The sequence below is a fragment of the Scardinius erythrophthalmus genome, assembly GCF_964197995.2.
Source record: "Scardinius erythrophthalmus genome assembly, chromosome: 24".
NCBI classification, from domain to species: domain Eukaryota; kingdom Metazoa; phylum Chordata; class Actinopteri; order Cypriniformes; family Leuciscidae; genus Scardinius; species Scardinius erythrophthalmus.
In genome coordinates, this window is record NC_138244.1 from 15,998,343 (window position 1) to 16,015,177 (window position 16,835).

The 16,835-nt window shown below is 39.9% G+C and overlaps 2 protein-coding genes across 3 annotated transcripts in view; one reads left to right on the plus strand and one right to left on the minus strand.

The window, feature by feature from the left end:
* Positions 1 to 107: 107 nt before the first annotated feature.
* Positions 108 to 16,545, minus strand: hsd17b12a (hydroxysteroid (17-beta) dehydrogenase 12a). Its single transcript, XM_081356436.1, has 11 exons — positions 16,225 to 16,545; positions 7,736 to 7,782; positions 6,579 to 6,654; positions 5,112 to 5,219; positions 4,722 to 4,786; positions 4,590 to 4,634; positions 4,379 to 4,413; positions 3,820 to 3,901; positions 3,333 to 3,398; positions 2,684 to 2,833; positions 108 to 1,238 (listed from the first exon to the last, which is right to left on the minus strand). Exons 1-11 carry the CDS (start codon positions 16,400 to 16,402, stop codon positions 1,131 to 1,133), a joined length of 960 nt encoding a protein of 319 aa, XP_081212562.1. The 5' UTR covers positions 16,403 to 16,545; the 3' UTR covers positions 108 to 1,130.
* Positions 8,981 to 16,835, plus strand: part of tafa5b (TAFA chemokine like family member 5b) — a 110,229-nt gene continuing 102,374 nt past the window's right edge. For both annotated transcript variants that reach the window (XM_081356438.1, XM_081356437.1), the window contains exons 1-2: positions 8,981 to 9,053; positions 9,324 to 9,356. The gene's annotated coding sequence lies outside the window, so the exon portion shown is untranslated. The remainder of the gene's footprint in view (positions 9,054 to 9,323; positions 9,357 to 16,835) is intronic.

Genomic DNA, 16,835 nt, shown 5'->3' on the forward strand with positions numbered 1-16,835 from the left:
CCCTTTAAGTATGCAAAGTGTCAGAGCACCTCAAAACTATTAAGCCATCATATTTTGTACAAGTAGATCAGTACTGGATTAAGGACAGACATTAATAGAAAGCTAATAAGGAAAAAAATGAAACAAATCGTTTTATTAAATTTATTTTAAAAAGACAAATACAAGATAATTACAGAAAAGTCATTTTTATTAACAAACAAGCACTTCAGATTGTCATGCATCAGTAAAGCAGCACATTGCGTTCCACTCTTCGACACGCCTGGAATGAGAACATTCAAGTTAAACCAGGGATGACTAACGAGGATCAATCACCTGGATGTTTCAACTTGACTGGCACTTGTCCATAAACAATCATACAGAGATCCAAGCTATTGAGGTAATCCTCAAATCCATCTTTGGATGAAACCCAAGACAAACTGGTGACATTCCACCATACCTTAAAGTCTTCAGCAGAGAAAATAATGTAAACGTGCATTAGATCTCCTTTCAATAATCGTGACCAAGTTTTATGTTCTATAAAAAGGCACAGGGTTTCAATAAACCAAAGCTGACAGGTAAACTTCCAGCCTGAAAAGGCCAATGTACAAAAATACACTTAAATCAGACCTTTGGTTTTATATCGATACAGTACAGGATTCAAAAATTAGCCACCATTGATTTGCTAAATATGATAAATTAATGATAAGAAAGACCAGCACCCATTTATCAATACAAGGCATGATTGCAAAGTTTTTTGGAAGTTAACAAGAAGAGTGCAAGTAGATCATCCAAGATAAAAGGAAATATCTCTATAATTAGTAATTAAATAAATATAAAACACCACCACCATATAAATAGCCCTCTGCTTACAACAGCAGTGGTCACAAAACCCTCCTCCAAAATGTAATACTTTGTTCACCCTATAAAGAAAGATTGGTCCTCCCATTTCAGCAACAAGTCATTGTGGAACGTAAGCATGTCCAGATATTTATACATGTATAAAAAAAGAAAAAAAAGAAAAGAAACGATTGTGTGTTATAAGAGGAAGCACTTCAAAGATGCGAGATCCAAAATGAATCTCAAATCTCAGCACATATATATTCTATAAAACATCTTGTCCTGTTTGGTTTCCATCATAGAATGTCCTCGACCTAACGCAGCTTTCTCCTCCTGAGGTATCCTCCGCGCTGGGACTTGTTCAAGCGCAGGCCCAGGCAGATGACCAGCTGGATGGGGGCCAGGATGGCGATCACCCAGCCCTGCGGGACACGAAGATAAGAAACAAGGTTAGGGTGACAAGCATGCTCACTAGCTAGGCTTCCATCCACCTATTTTAATGTGTTGCCTTTGGCTTGCTCAGTTGGGGATACTTAATTTGATTAATCGATTCAACAGTGCTATTGATCTGCATTACCAAACGTGGATGTTTTACACCAGAAACAAACACTGATGTACTATTTTATTTAATACTGTGAAGCTGCTTTGATACAATCTGTATTGTGAAAAGCGCTATATAAATAAAGTTGACTTGACTTGACTATTTAGGATATCGCATTAAAAGAAGCTGGATGGAAACTGCAAGATGCACTTAAAGGGTTAGTTCACCCAAAAATGAAAATTCTGTCAGTAATTACTCACCCTCAAGATATTTTTGATGAAATCTGAGAGCTGGCTCACTCCTCCTTCAGGCTTATGGACACCTTAACTTGCTGGCCCAGAAAATGTATTAAAGACATTGTTAATATAGTCCAAGTGACTCCAGTGGCTCAATCTTAAGTTTATAAAGCGACGAGAATACTTTTTGTGCGCAAAAACAAACAAAAATTACGACTTTATTCCACTTTTCATTTCCTTCTCTCTGGGCCTCGAGTTAGTTTACGTAGTGTTTAAGCGCAGCGCGTCTGTGTTGCATGTTACCACGTATCACACATGACCAGAGTCGCCCAATAGTGAGCCTACGTTGTGACGTGCAACACAGATGCGCTACGCCATTACACTACGTAAAAAGACCCGAGGCCCAGGAGAAGGAAATGAAAAGTGGAATAAAGTCGTAATTTTTGTTTGTTTTTGCGCACAAAAAGTATTCTCGTCGCTTTATAAACTTAAGATTGAGCCACTGGAGTCACTTGGACTATATTAACAATGTCTTTAATACATTTTCTGGGCCAGCAAGTTAAGGTGTCCATAAGCCTGTGAGTGATCCAGCTCTCAGATTTCATCAAAAATATCTTAATTTGTGTTCCGAAGATGAACAAAAGTCTTACGGGGTTGGAACAACATGAGGGTGAGTAATTACTGACAGAATTTTCATTTTTGGGTGAACTAACCCTTTAAACTACAAAAGAAACATTCACTAAAAAATTTGATGCGCATCAAAAAAAAAAGACTTGACTTTGCGATGGGATGGCATAACTGGACCAATCAGTGGACCGATCTTTTTGCACAGCATCTTACATTATTACATACGTAAATTATTTATATACAGTGGCTTCTCCTACTGCTGCAACTTCCATTTATCTTAGTGAAATGTAGTAAGTTTATCCGGAAGTGACGATTTTGTTCTCATCGACTCATTTGTATAAATCGCATAAAACATTTGCGAATAAAAGCACAAAGTTGAATTTGCAACTTTAAATGGAAACATGGTGAATGAATGACTTGTATTGAATTTAAGATTTGAGGCGAGGCGTTCAGGCAGTCGTACCATGACGGCGTGAGGGAAATAGCCGTTGGTCTGGTCCTGCAGTCCCACAGTGTTCAGTTCAGCAGCCACGTAGCGTTCAGGGGTGGGCTTGTCTAGGGTTGGTTTCCTGATCCTCGTCATCTTGGTGGCCACAAAGAAAGGCAGCACACTCTGTGGCAGGGACAGAGAGGCTTGTTATTCATTAAAAACACTTTCAGTGATTTTTTTTTTCAGTTTAATAGGCTATCTATCTATCTATCTATCTATCTATCTATCTATCTATCTATCTATCTATCTATCTATCTATCTATCTATCTATCTATCTATCTATCTATCTATCTATCTATCTATCTATCTATCTATCTATCGTTGCACCAAAGTGCTGTACAACAAAACATTGAGCATATAAAAAGAAAGCATAAAAAGAAACCATGCAGAATACAAAATATAATTTCCTATATATAAATCTATCTATCGTTGCACCAAAGTGCTGTACAACAAAACATTGAGCATATAAAAAGAAAGCATAAAAAGAAACCATGCAGAATACAAAATATAATTTCCTATATATAAATAAATAAATATCTGCCCTACTTTTTCCCTCCATTTAATAAGGCACATTACAGAAGTAAAGTAGCATTTTTCAGTTTACCAGAGACAGTTTTCTCACCTGGATGATGATCCCTTTGCTCTTGTACTCTGCATTAAGTCCACGTGAGAAGTAGTCCACAAAAGCCTGTAGAAAGTTGACAAATAGAAATCATCCTCCTAAAAAACTCCCTAAAAATTTAAATCAATTTCTAAATGCAAGTGAATTTAAGCATTATCACATTATAAATGTACAGTATGAAAATTGTATACTCACTTATATTTTATACTCAGATTTGCACATTTAATAGTGTTATTAAATTAATGTTTTTAAAGATTCACTTTAAGTGAGCGTTAGATGATGGCAAAGGTAATCTAAATGTAAAAATAGAAAACAAAAATGTGCACAAACTATTAAATATACATTATCGACCAATACTAATAAATAAAATACCACCGAATTTTAAAACAATTGTATGAACAAGTTAATGTCAGATTGTTCCGTATAAAACTATTTTATTTCTTTCTGAAACAATTATGAGCACTGATGTTTCTGTGAAGACACTTGCCTTGGTGGAGGAGTAGATGGTCAGCAGTGGAAGGGGGAACATGCCACTGGCAGAGGAGATATTTAGGATGACACCTTTAGCTCTGCAATGAAAAAAAAAAAAAAAAAGGCTAACTTTATTTCAACCGATCACGTTTGACAATGACATCAAATAAGGTCTTTTTTCCAGCTGTGGAAACCTGAAAGCAGCCCTCACATCAACACACACGTCTAATGATGGTCGCCATGCGTGTTGCCATGGCACCAGTTCTCATGCAGTACCCCTGCAGCCGCAGCAGAGTGCTGGGGAGTGCAGAGGGTTGGACCTATTTGTACAAAATTTGCCCAGCTCCGTTATTGGCCCCAGAGTTGCATGTGACTTCAGAGTAGCCAATCGGATCAGTGCATTGTTGCTTTTCAATTTTACACAAAGAGTCGGGGGGGGGGGGGGGGGGGGAACAGGAGGGGAGCGACACTCGGAAGGAAAAACCCTGTTTTGAAAAAGCTGCACTGAATTCCCTTTTAGTGACAGCGGGCGTGTTAGGAATTCCAGTCGCAAATAACGAAACATCAGGACTCACCTTGCCTCCATTCTGGGCAGAACCAAACGAGTCATCTGGCAAAAGAAAAGGGGACAAAAGAAGTTAGACTCAAATGACAAAAAAAATCTGAAATGCTAATATTGCCTTAGAGAGAGATAAAATGTGTGGGTGGTGTGTGAGAGTGAGAGTGAGAGAGAGAGAGGGGTAAAAATTAAGAATTAAGCAGCACAATGTGTTTGTGTCTACTTACTTGGCACACTGAGGTGATGTTGACATTGATCATGGTGGTGATGAACTGCAAACGGAAATGAAAGGGTGAATATTTCTTCACAGTAATGTGGCTACTAATATGTAAACCTCCTCAGATGAAGTAGTTACTCACGTTTTCCAAATCAGGGATGTGGAGGAAGAATTCGGGGTATGTATAGGAGATTCCCACATTGTTAACTATGGATCAAGAGACAAAAATAGAAGATTAGATGTGGTTGAATGCGATTGAGAAAGTGTATCTGAAATGTTCCAAGAATCACCACTATGTGGCGATAAAGCATCAGGAATGAGATGCTAGCGCTGAACAACACGGACATAAAAAAACTCAATCACGATTTCAGGTGAAAAAAAAAAAACCTTCTGAGAGGATGAAGCCAAATAAAAGAGGTTTCAAACACAGACAGGGAATCGTGAATGAAACTTGCGTGCGTGTTAGCTTTCTGACAAGAGGTTTGTGTTACTTTCAAGGCTCTGCGTTGAGAGAATTTTCTTTTTAACTTACCAAGGATTCCAATCTCCAGTCCAGCAAGACCCTTTTCGATTTTAGGATAGATATCAGCCTGACTGTAGTCCACTGCGATGGTTTTTGTATCCACCTTATATGTGCTTTCTGTAATCAGAGACACAAAAAGACATTAAACGCAGAGAAAAGACGCAGAGTGCTGAAGACCCCCCCCGAAAACTGCTGAAATGGTCATCGTTCCAGCTGCAGACCTAATATTGGCATTGGAGAACTCTGTCCAAGATCAGGCATCCCTGCTATTGCTGCTGTTCTAAAAATAACTTCTCTGGGACTTTGCCCATTGCACCAAAACACAGATTTCTGGCCAGCAGGGGGCGCTGCGTACCAAGAAAAAGCTGTCAGAGGAACTTCCTAAATCCCCCCTCCCCCTCCCCCTCCCCCTTCTCCTCTGCTTGTTTGATGTGCCTGCAGCAATTAGAATTTATTGTCCAAAGGCTCATTTGTCTAAACACTGTTCCACTGAGTTATGAGAGGAAAATTCCTCGCAGCGAGAAGCATTTTTTATATATATCGAAGGGTTATTTTAAGAACAAGAACACACACATAAATGAGCTCCAAAGACTTTTGTCCTAGGGGCTTGTGGGATACTGCTATCTGTGACTTATAACACCCTAAATGGAGGGTGATCAATGCAAATGTTAGGTTTGGAAAATTACATCCCGGTTCGTGACTAGCCATAGCGTTCCCCCCCCCACACCATTCTGTGTGTTGCTAGCATGACTGTGGTACTGGGTTTTTCAGCCTTCTAACCTCTGCAGTTAAGTGCTTGCATTTAAGACCGCTAAAAAGTTGATTTTAATAACATTTTAAAGTTAAAACGTTTTAAAAACTGCATCAGCATAGAGAGCTGATCATGGGCGAGTAAGACTATCAAGGCATTGTTAGTTCATTATTCAGCACACACATTGGGGCCAAATAAGGACAAGACAACTCCTGTTCACAATCTCACACCAAGTCATGATTCATTCATACTAAAAGATAATTGAGGATGAAAATGAAGTTGAAGTACAATTAGATGCATAGTAGAGGAAACGAGTCATGCTCCACACATCTGACTGGTCTAAATGGTCGATGTTTGGTCATTTAGCACTTGGTCGGGACAGATGGAAGGACCTTCATGCTATGTGTACATCATGTGAGCACTGATCTAGCATCCAAGTAATTCACATTTACTGGAACAGGAAAGGCAAACAGTGGTTCGACCTTATTCTGAGAAGTGTGGTGCATGACCCCTGGAGCTTGCGTGGACCTTTGACTGTGCACTCCTGCCAGGCTGCATCAGCTCTGCGCCCAGCCAGTGAACCAGGCCCCCACCCTGCCTCTCAGGCCAGGGATAAAAATAAAGCCCGTTTCATTAACATCAGGAGGACTGTCGGTCATTCACAGAGATGAGCACTGCAGTTTGCCAACACACACACACACACACACAGATGGCCGAACACTGACCGAGAGACTTTGCCACGTCGTCGAGCTTCTCCTGGGAACGGCTGATGAGCATCATGGAGAACCCTCGCCGAGCAAGCTAAGAGAAAGAGAGAAGAGAGTTTGAATCATCTCATTTATGACAGAGAAACAACGCAAAGCATTTTTGCTAATAACTGCCATGAAAACTCCTAAAAGTGATCCATGTCAGCTTCTTTGGCTATTTTCAGGGCAAAACCATATTGAGTATAAAAAATAAATAAAAAAAGACTTTTTCCTGACTAGACTAAATCTTTCCAAGGGTATCAACAGAATACTTTTTCCTCAGAGAAGTAGAAATATTACAATACAATAAAATGTTTGACAGACAATGAGCTTTTGACAAATGTAATATAGCATAACATAGGTAAAATTTTGTTAAAATATTCTACCATTCACGTTTAATATGTAAAAACAACTATAAGTTCGCAGTGCTCGTTGTGTTCAGTCTTCCGGTTTGTATTTCCACAGTATGAAGGTAAGATCTTACGGATTTATGAATTAACCGCTCGTTTTAAAATCTTCCCGGTATACTGACATTTCTTATGACAGCCGCTTCAAACATTACAATGCTCAGGATTACTTTCGTTAACTGTACAATAAGTAAATCCACTTAAAATAATTACCCTTCGACAGCGATGCCATAGAAATATACAGAGCTACCGTAGAAACGGAAGTTCAAACATAAAATTCTAAATGATGGCTGCGCGTTTGTTTCTCTGGCGCATAAAATCTATTCACACATTTTCAAAATCTTTCCATTTGAGAATTCTGAACTGCACGGCAACCGTGGCTCAACCAATGGCGTGTGTTTGGGGGTGGGGCTAGCTGTTTGTTTGACCAATGGCACATGAGTCTATTGTCTGAGGGGAAACCTGTTTGAAAGCAGTCATGCTTTCACATTTTGCACAATGGTGGATTACTCCAATTACTTTTAACCGTTATGAAAATGCCAAAGACGAAGCTTGAGGTTTGCTTTGGAGTGAGCAGTGACTTGAAAGAACTGTACGAGTTATGAGGTAACATAGGAGTAGTCTTCTAGTCACCCTCCTTCTCTTGGCCTCAGAGTGAAACCTCTGTCTTGTGATGAGTCACTGTGCTTTCCGTGGAGCAAAGAGATAAATAAGAAGAGAAACCCTTACCTCCTCCGCATAGGATTTCCCAATCCCATCCGTGGCTCCCGTCACAACTAGAAAAAGTAGAAAGACAGGATCAGTTTGCGGCAGCTCAATTACAAATTTTTCTCCAAAAACAAGCTTATCAAAAACAAGCTTATCAAAAGGGACATTCAGGGCAAACAGGTACTGAGATACACTAGGTTAAAAAACAACAACCTTACACCTGCTAAACTTCCAACTTTATTGATGTCAACACTTCCTATATTTGAGCTTCATATGCAAAGACTGTTCAAAGTATCCATTTGTAGGTTGATTTCCCTGAAAAGTGTAAGCACCAACTGTGAATTTTCAAAACAATTCTTTGACGTTAAAATACTAACATATAAGCTTGATATATAAAGCCAACAATTGGCCATTTCTAAGTTGACATCCTCAAAAAGTGTGTACGCTGACAACAAAACATTACTCTTGTTTGAAAATACTAACAAACCCAACACGATAACACTGGGTCAACCAGTGGCGTGGGTTTGGGGCGCCCAGACAGCAACAGCGTCGGCCCAGATGCGGCCCACATCTGGTACGCAGGGAATCCACATGTACCAGATGTGGCTGGGATCTGGGCAGATACCATGTTGCTGTCTAGGGAGCTATCTGCTTGACCAATGGGAGACGAGAACAGCGTTCAGGAAACTGGTTGCTTTTAATTAGATCTTATCAAAAATGCTTTCTCATATCACAGCTCAATATAAATAAAAAATAAAATAAAAAACTAAGAAAGCCATTTGTAGGTTGATTCTCAAAGTATAAACACTGTGACTAACATTTGTTATTTCACAATTCCGACCGACAACACTGCCTCAACCAATCGCATTTGTAGGGGGGCGGGGCAATCTGTGCAACCTATATCTACATCCAGATGTTTGAAAACGGTTATATTTGACATTCCATTTAGTGAATGGACACCCTTCACATTTACGATTATGCGTTAAAAGCCTGCACAATGAAATATTACTAATATAACTAAGACTCAATTTCCCATAATGCTCTTGTTTTACAAAACACACGGAAACACAAAAAGCAAGCAATAAGACAAAATGTGTGATGCTGATCAAAGTGTGGCATGGGCAGTGGTCATTGGCAAGAACAGGGCTGTGGGGGAGAGAACGGGGGGTTATGACGTCTGTAGAGCACGACAGCACAGGAGGGGTGAGGAGGGATCCTGGGGGCTGCTAAAAATAGAAACCAGAGGGAGACTGCGCAAAGTCAGATGTGGGTAGAAAGTGAGAGAGCACGACAACGGGAGTGAGAGCACTGGATCGAAAGAGAGAAGGAACAAAAGAAGGTGATTCACAAGCTCCTTTTCAAATTCATCCCAAGAATGAAGCACGCTCGTGTTTGTCTCAATGGGACAAATTACGTTAAAGAGATAGTTCAGCCCAAAATGAAATTTCTGTCATCATGTTGTTTCCAACCCCACCTGGTTTTCTTGTGTGGAACATAAATGATGATAATACGAGTAATGTCTGTTTTTTTTACCCATACAATGGAGGTCAAAGGGCACCAAAACTGGTTGGTTACCAACATTCTTCAAAATTTCTTTTGTGTTTTGCAGAAGAAAGTAATTCAGGTTTTGAACAACATGAGGGTGAGTAAATGAATTTTTTATTTTTTTAACAACGGCAAGAGCTTGTGAGGATATGGTAGCAGCATTTAAAAAGCAAACATCACCAAAAATTACCGCGCATCAGACTGTATTTTACAAAAGATCAGCTATAGGCGTTTTCCCCAAACGTAAGGAATTCCAGACTTAAAGTCAATTGTGCACATACACCAGAACACTTCAAACTGTCCCCAAGTGAGGAGCGCTTGGGGACAATTCCCAGAATTCCACGCAATGAATGGGTTATAGACACGAAGGTGGCGAGCACATGCTCGGCCATACTGTAAAAAAATTAAATCATCAATAATTTAAAACATGTTTTTACATTGCTTTAACTCAAAATAAGTCAAGCAATTTTCTACTTTTGTTTAGAATTTATACAATATTCAACTCCAAGTTGAGTATACTTTAAGGCAGCAATTTCTTCTTTTTTTTGGCCATCAATCCAGTCTCTCTACTGTCAACAACCATCAAAAACGTACACAAAATCCAAGACTAATCAACATCTAGATATACAGGGACCATTAGGAGGATAATTTAATGCAGAAGACAGATCATAAACAGACAATTCCCAATGAGCCTTTCAGTGAACAGTTAATAACAATAGGAAGGTTCTAGGAGTTTTAAAGGTTCTTTTATTGGCATCAATGGCTATATGAAGAACCTGAGAGTGTAACAGTATTAGCAAGGAGAGAGAGGGAGAGAGAGAGAGAGAGAGAGAGAGAGAGAGAGAGAGAGAGAGAGAGAGAGAGAGAGAGAGAGAGAGAGAGAGAGAGAGAGAGAGAGAGAGAGAGAGAGAGAGAGAGAGAGAGAGAGAGAGAGAGAGAGAGAGAGAGAGAGAGAGAGAGAGAGAGAGAGAGAGAGAGAGAGAGAGAGAGAGAGAGAGAGAGAGAGAGAGAGAGAGAGAGAGAGAGAGAGAGAGAGAGAGAGAGAGAGAGAGAGAGAGAGAGAGAGAGAGAGAGAGAGAGAGAGAGAGAGAGAGAGAGAGAGATCGTGCTCGGGTACATTCACGAACAGTACGTTCAGAAATATGGAGGCGCACTGGCCCTCCTCCGACTCCATATTCCAGAGCTAAAAAAAGCAGCCGAGTGAGTAAAAATAGCTGCCTCGTCTGGAACAGCCGCAGCACTTGAATACCAACAAGATGCTGCCCGCTCACCCTCAATCTCCCTCTCTCTCTCTGCATCCCCCAGCAACCCAGCTCATTGTAGAGACTTCGGTATAAAAAATAAATGACCGGCTCTTATGGAACAGGGATTTTATGCTTGCAGCAGAGCGGAGGACAATCGTGAACGAAAACCGTGCTTAAAGGGATAGTTCACCCAAAAATGAAAATTGTCATTTACTCACCCTCATGTTGTTCCAAACCTGTATGAGATTCTTTCTTCTGCTGAACACAAAAGATGATATTTTAAAGAATGTTGTGAACCAGACACCCATTGACTTCCAGAGTATGTGTTTTTCCATCTGGTTACCAACATTCTTTAAAATAACATTGGTGTTCAACAGAAGAAAGAAACTCATACAGGTTTGGAACAGGTTTAGGGTGGGTGAGTAATGACAAATTTCATTTTTAGGCGAACTATACTTTTAAAAACAGTGTGTGTGTGTGTGGGGGGGGGGGGGCATTGGAAGCTAGTGTAGCGTGATTAAAATGAGGGATGAGGGGGGATTCTGCAATCCACATTCAGACCACTACTGTATGCAATCTGTCGCATCACTCTCTCTCCCTCAATGAATGAACTGTTCTCGTTCTTGGCTCGGTAGCACTGCAGAATGATAACACCTCCGCCCACTCCCCCCAAAGCAGCATCGTGCTTTAAATAGCACAAGCCAGTCACATGGCCAGCAGGAAAAAAACTACACACCAGAGCAGTTCAGCACCCAAAATAGCATCTATACTCGGATAAAGGTGGATTGAAGGAAAAAAAAAACAATGTGGGGGTGAGAGGGTGCAATATCAGAAATAGCAGCGAAAAGCCACATGCGTACCAACACAAAAAAAGAAGTGAAAAATCAATAGTTCTCCCTGCAACAGTTTCCTCCTTGCAAAAAATTAATTAGAACAGAAAAGGGCAGAAATAATTCAAAACATCTAAACATAGACCTGATATATTTTTGGACGCCAGTGCAGAGGTAGATGCTTTAAATATGTGCAAACATAACACGTGTCATGGACAACTAATGTCAAAGTACTGTATGAAATTAGTGTCTCCTAGGACTCTAGGCGTTTTTTAAGCTGCATCATGAAAGTGTGTGTGTGTGGTAATATCTAAATTGTTAAAATTAGTGTCTTTTAAATTTTAGCCAAAGAGATCCAAATAAACGTCTGCTACACGCTGCTCACAATGGGATGCGAATTGTAGGTGTAATGTTAAACGCCAGATGGAAGATTTCCTTTTCCAGGAAATAAATAAATAAATGGAGCAGAGTCGTGACAGAAGAGAAAAAGGGAGGGTGGGGGTTCGCAGAGGGCGAACAAACAGATTCAGGAGGGGAGGAAAGGGGTTCTTACTGAGGGGATGAGCAAGAGATGGAGGATGGAGATAAGCTTAGACAGAGAGCGGAGGAGAGAGGGGGGGGGGCAATTTTACCCAGCATCCTCTGCTCCGGCACGTGGCAACAAGCGTGTTAGTCACATGAACGGCAGCGTTCTCTTTGAAGACCCCCGCCTCTTCAAAGAGCAGTCACACGCTGTCATCCTTCACGGGCTCACACAGTCACAAGTTGCGCAGCCGACATTCACTCTCTCATGCGAATGCGTTTCATTCACATTGTCCCATTTAGCTAGCATGAATGGGCTAATGTTGCTATTCACAAACTTGTGCATATACAGCAAGCAAAGTTGAGCATATTATTATAACAAGCCAACATGCTGGCAAGTTTCAACTAAACAGAGAAAGGCCCGGATTTTAAATGGAGAAACCTTTGATTTGAATGTCAAAGCAAGTTTGTGTGACAGTCGCCCCCATCCCCATGAATGACTGCAGCTCTATTACATAACTGTGAGATTTTCAAACACATTCAGTGTTCTGAGGAAGGATGAAGTGAGCCACTGGAGGACAAGAGAGATGGGGAAGGGTGGGGGGGAGATGAAGCTCCAATTCTGGCTTCCTTGCGCTGCTCGGTCAGCATCACAACTCAGCTGAGAGAAAGGCCAACCTACCTCGTTCTCACAGTACACTGCACCAGTCATAGAAACCTAAAAATACTAAGACTCTTACAGTCCTTATACACTGATGTAATTTATGTTGCTTGCATCTGTGATCTATGATGGATGTCTCTTCTTCGACATTTAAATGTGAATCCTGTTAAAAACAGGTATGGGTCATATGTCAACCCTAAATTAAAAATAAGAAATCACACTTTGGTGCTTAAAGAAAATTATGCATTTCTTGAAAATAATAATAAATTGCCATTTTTTCTCAATCCAGGTGGAATAATATACACTAATATAAACTAAAACAAAATAGGCTTTTATTTATATTTAATAATATATGTGTGTGTGTGTGTGTGTGTGTGTGTGTGTGTATACACACACACACACACACACACACACGTGTGTATATAAAACATACATAAATAAATTAAGAATATGAGGACAAGAATCACCTATGAAAAAAATGTAAGTTATACTTTGTAATTTAGGGGAAAATGTTCATATTTGTAGTCATAATGCAAAATAAATCTTACTTGATCTAAAATAAATGTCCTTTATGCAAAATATAAATTCTCTTATGATTTTGGGGCATGAGATTTAACTTTGGAAACCATCAGATTAATATCTGATGAATCTCAGATCCGTATTTATTTAAAAACACATTTCCAATCTCCTACGTTGTATTAACTAATTTTTTTAATTCAAGTTAACTCAATTATAAGGCAACCAGGTATCTTTAAGTTAAACCAACAATATATTTTACAGTGCAAATTCACAAGCAAAAAAAAATAATTATGTAATGCATAAATAAATAAATGTGACAAATTTATTTTAAGCTTTAACAGTTCTAAAACATCTGGGATTCCTTATAAAAGATTGCTGTCTGGGTTTACTCTGTAATATGTATAACTTAATAATGCTGAGAGAAAGAGAAAAAGAAGCCACATCTGACTAATAACAATGGTCTTCCCAAAAAAAAAAAAAAAAGTGCTTCCAATCCTACAAGAACATCATGCACAATAACTAAACCACAGGCTTACAACCATGGTGGTGCAGTTCCCAAGAAAGACACCAGGAGTCTCCCCTAAGCGTCTCAGGGAATGCCTGGTTTTTCTACAGGAACACCACAGGGCCTTTCTCATACATTCCACTTCATGACTCACCTTCAAGCTACTGCACAGTCAGCACATTAGATCTTCAAAAACACATGATTTTTGACATTGTGTCCTCATAGCGTCAACATGCAAAGGCAGAAGTCTGTAAGATGATGCACTTAGCAAGAGAGGAGGCGGGGGAGATCGCAAACGTGTCAAAGAAGCATCAGTTACTGACGTGGACTGAGTTTCGAGATCTGGAAACACACTCTTGCTCAACCTGACAAGACCTGTGCTTCTGGATTGACAGGGAGAGGAACTTGTTTACCCCATCTCCACTTACTCACCGCCACCTCTAAACCGCGCACGTTAACCTGAACGAGTCCGACTGGTACCCTGTTTTTTTTTGGTTTCAGGGAGTGGTATTCATCAGCTTCTTATTTGACATCTTACTTACAGAATGTACAGAAAGAAAAAAAGTCAAAAAGTCATTGTAAAAGGGAGTGGTGTCGCCAAGTGAGCAAAGAGGTGATTCTTCTTATACAACCTGCCGAGGAAAGGTGCAGGTCATATTTCACTCCAATCAAGAGAAACGAGAAATTTTAGCTTAAAATGAAACCGATTATTTTTTTGGTATTGTGAAATTTCCATGACATTGAGGCAGTTTTCCCTCACACTTATGTAAAAACATATTTCCAATCTCCTACGTTGTATTAACTAATTTTTTTTTATTTAAGTTAACTCAATTATAAGGCAACCAGGTATCTTTAAGTTAAACCAACAATATATTTTACAGTGCAAATTCACAAGCAAAAAAATTATGTAATGCATAAGAATTGTGAAACATGTTAATGTATTAACTAACAATGAGCAATGCATTTGGTACAGTATTTATTAATCTGTGTTAATGTTCGTTAATAAAAATCCAGCTGTTCATTGTTTGTTCGTTCACAGAGCATTAACTAATGTTAACAAATACAACATTTGATTTTAATAAATGTTAAAATTAACTAAGATTAATAGGCTAAACGCTGTCGAAGTATTGTCACAATATGTTCACAATAAGAAAAGTGTGTAAAATACGTTATTGTCCCGAAAAACAATGTCACAGTCCACAATTCATTGTTTCTATACAGGAAACATTTGTTATAATTGGTTTGAGTGTTATTTTCATATTTATCGAAAATTGGCTCTAAATCCGGTAAGTTCAGTCACCTACCTTTAACCTACATTCAACAGAAAACCACATTGCTCACAGGTGATGTCATTGGTTCTGCATATCGGTTATCAAACAGTTAAACAATCAGTAAAAAACAAAACAGGCTGACTTTTACACAAAATTGCTTATTTTTGGAGGGAAGTATCACAGGAACATTTTATTTACAGGTGAGAAAACCGCCAAAATCTAAAGGGTTGTAGGTTCAAACCTGCTGACAAGTGGTACTTTAAAAAATAAAGATATGAGCTAATGTCATTCGATAAAAATACCCAAATAAAAACCCAATTTTGTTCAGAATCAGCACATTCACTATAGATACTGCGACCCTCAATTCGCTTTGAATGTGCAATAACCGTGTCGACCGCTAGGGGCGTTGAGCGCTGGTGCACCTGCTGCCTATATAGACAACATCCTAGGCAGTGAAAGACTATGGCATGTTGATGAGCCATTTCAAAATCTTCCACAGTGTGCTGAGTTTTGAAGTAACATTATTGAAAGTGCGATTACGGTGTCTGGAGAAAATCTTCGCGCTGAACCTCACGGCTTTTGTACATTTTATACAAGTCTCCCCTCACATGCTGCACGTGGAATGGACCCGCATTATAATTAAGATTGGCGTTTTAAACTGCGTCATGTTGCCAAAAACCAACCTCAGTGCCCTAGTGAGGGGATGAAGCAGACAACAGCGGCCAAAAAAGACATCAAGTAGAAGACTAAACCGCATTCTACCCACGAAAGCAGTGTGGAAAAGAGCGTTTGTCCGGACAAACACTGGCACGCGCCGCCGGGAAAACTGGATAACTGGGTCAGGCCAGGCATAAACGATTGAGGAAAAACTAGAAATGAGTAAAATAGTTTTAGCGAAATATCTGGTTGATTATCAAGTATGCGTTTGAAATAAAATATAGGATTAAAAATAATGTTGTGACAATAAACTTATCTAATTGGTGGTATTTGACCGAATATAATAAGAGCAAGCTTATAAAAAAAATGTTAGACTGAAACACCTGAATGACTCATAGTGACATGCTTTCTGCGCATAATATATGAATGTATGGCGCAATCAGTCAACCTGAGACACACGTCGCCTCCATTGACCATACGCATAAAATACTAATGCCTCAATTAGTCTGCTGATCCAATCTTTCCTTAAGGATTATAAATGTACGTGAGTGGTATTCCTCCCTTCGTAAACGATCACGATAACGTGTTGTATTAAATCTGAAGCGCAAAAAAAGTTAAAATTATTAGTTCCCTCCCCCCAAATCCATGAAGTTGAGCTTTATTTAGTTTAAGGCTGCGCCAAATGCGCACTACATTTATCCCACCCATGTCCTGCCAGTGCAGGCGCTCATTCCCAAAGCATGTCGTTCAACTTACCTGCCCATTTTCCCAATTTGGGAGATATCAAATCCCCGTTTCCCAGCACCCATATCCTAAAGCCAGTGATGACCATGTACAACAGCCACAGAGCCAGCGAGGCCGTGATGAGTGCGCCGACCCAGAAGATCGCACTGACGGCGGGCTGTAGCGTCTCCACCACGGTTAACGACTCCATGTCTACGGCTGGCTGTGCGTGGTGGTGGATGACCTGCAAAATTAGTCGTTATGCACTGCTTTAAAAGCTTCAACGTGTGCGCCCCTTTATAAGCAGGTTGTGGCATCACACCCCTACAACTCCTCTAACGTACTAGTCTATCCAGATTTAAGTGCACACCTCCCACATACTCCATCGCCGCCCATGCGAGCCCACGTCCATTGGTGATTGGTCGAAACTCGCGTCCGTCAATCGAAACTTGCCGCTTATTGGCCAGCGTGCGCGTCAATCACAAAGAGCCCATTCTCATTCATTCGGTTGCCTGTTTCAATGGGGCGGGACCAAAAACTATTCTGCGAGAGAAGCGATTGGACAAACATTACGGTAACCTCCATTCGAATAATTTCATTGGTTGTGATTCAGAACTGGTTTTTCTGTTTCAGTCAGGGTTACG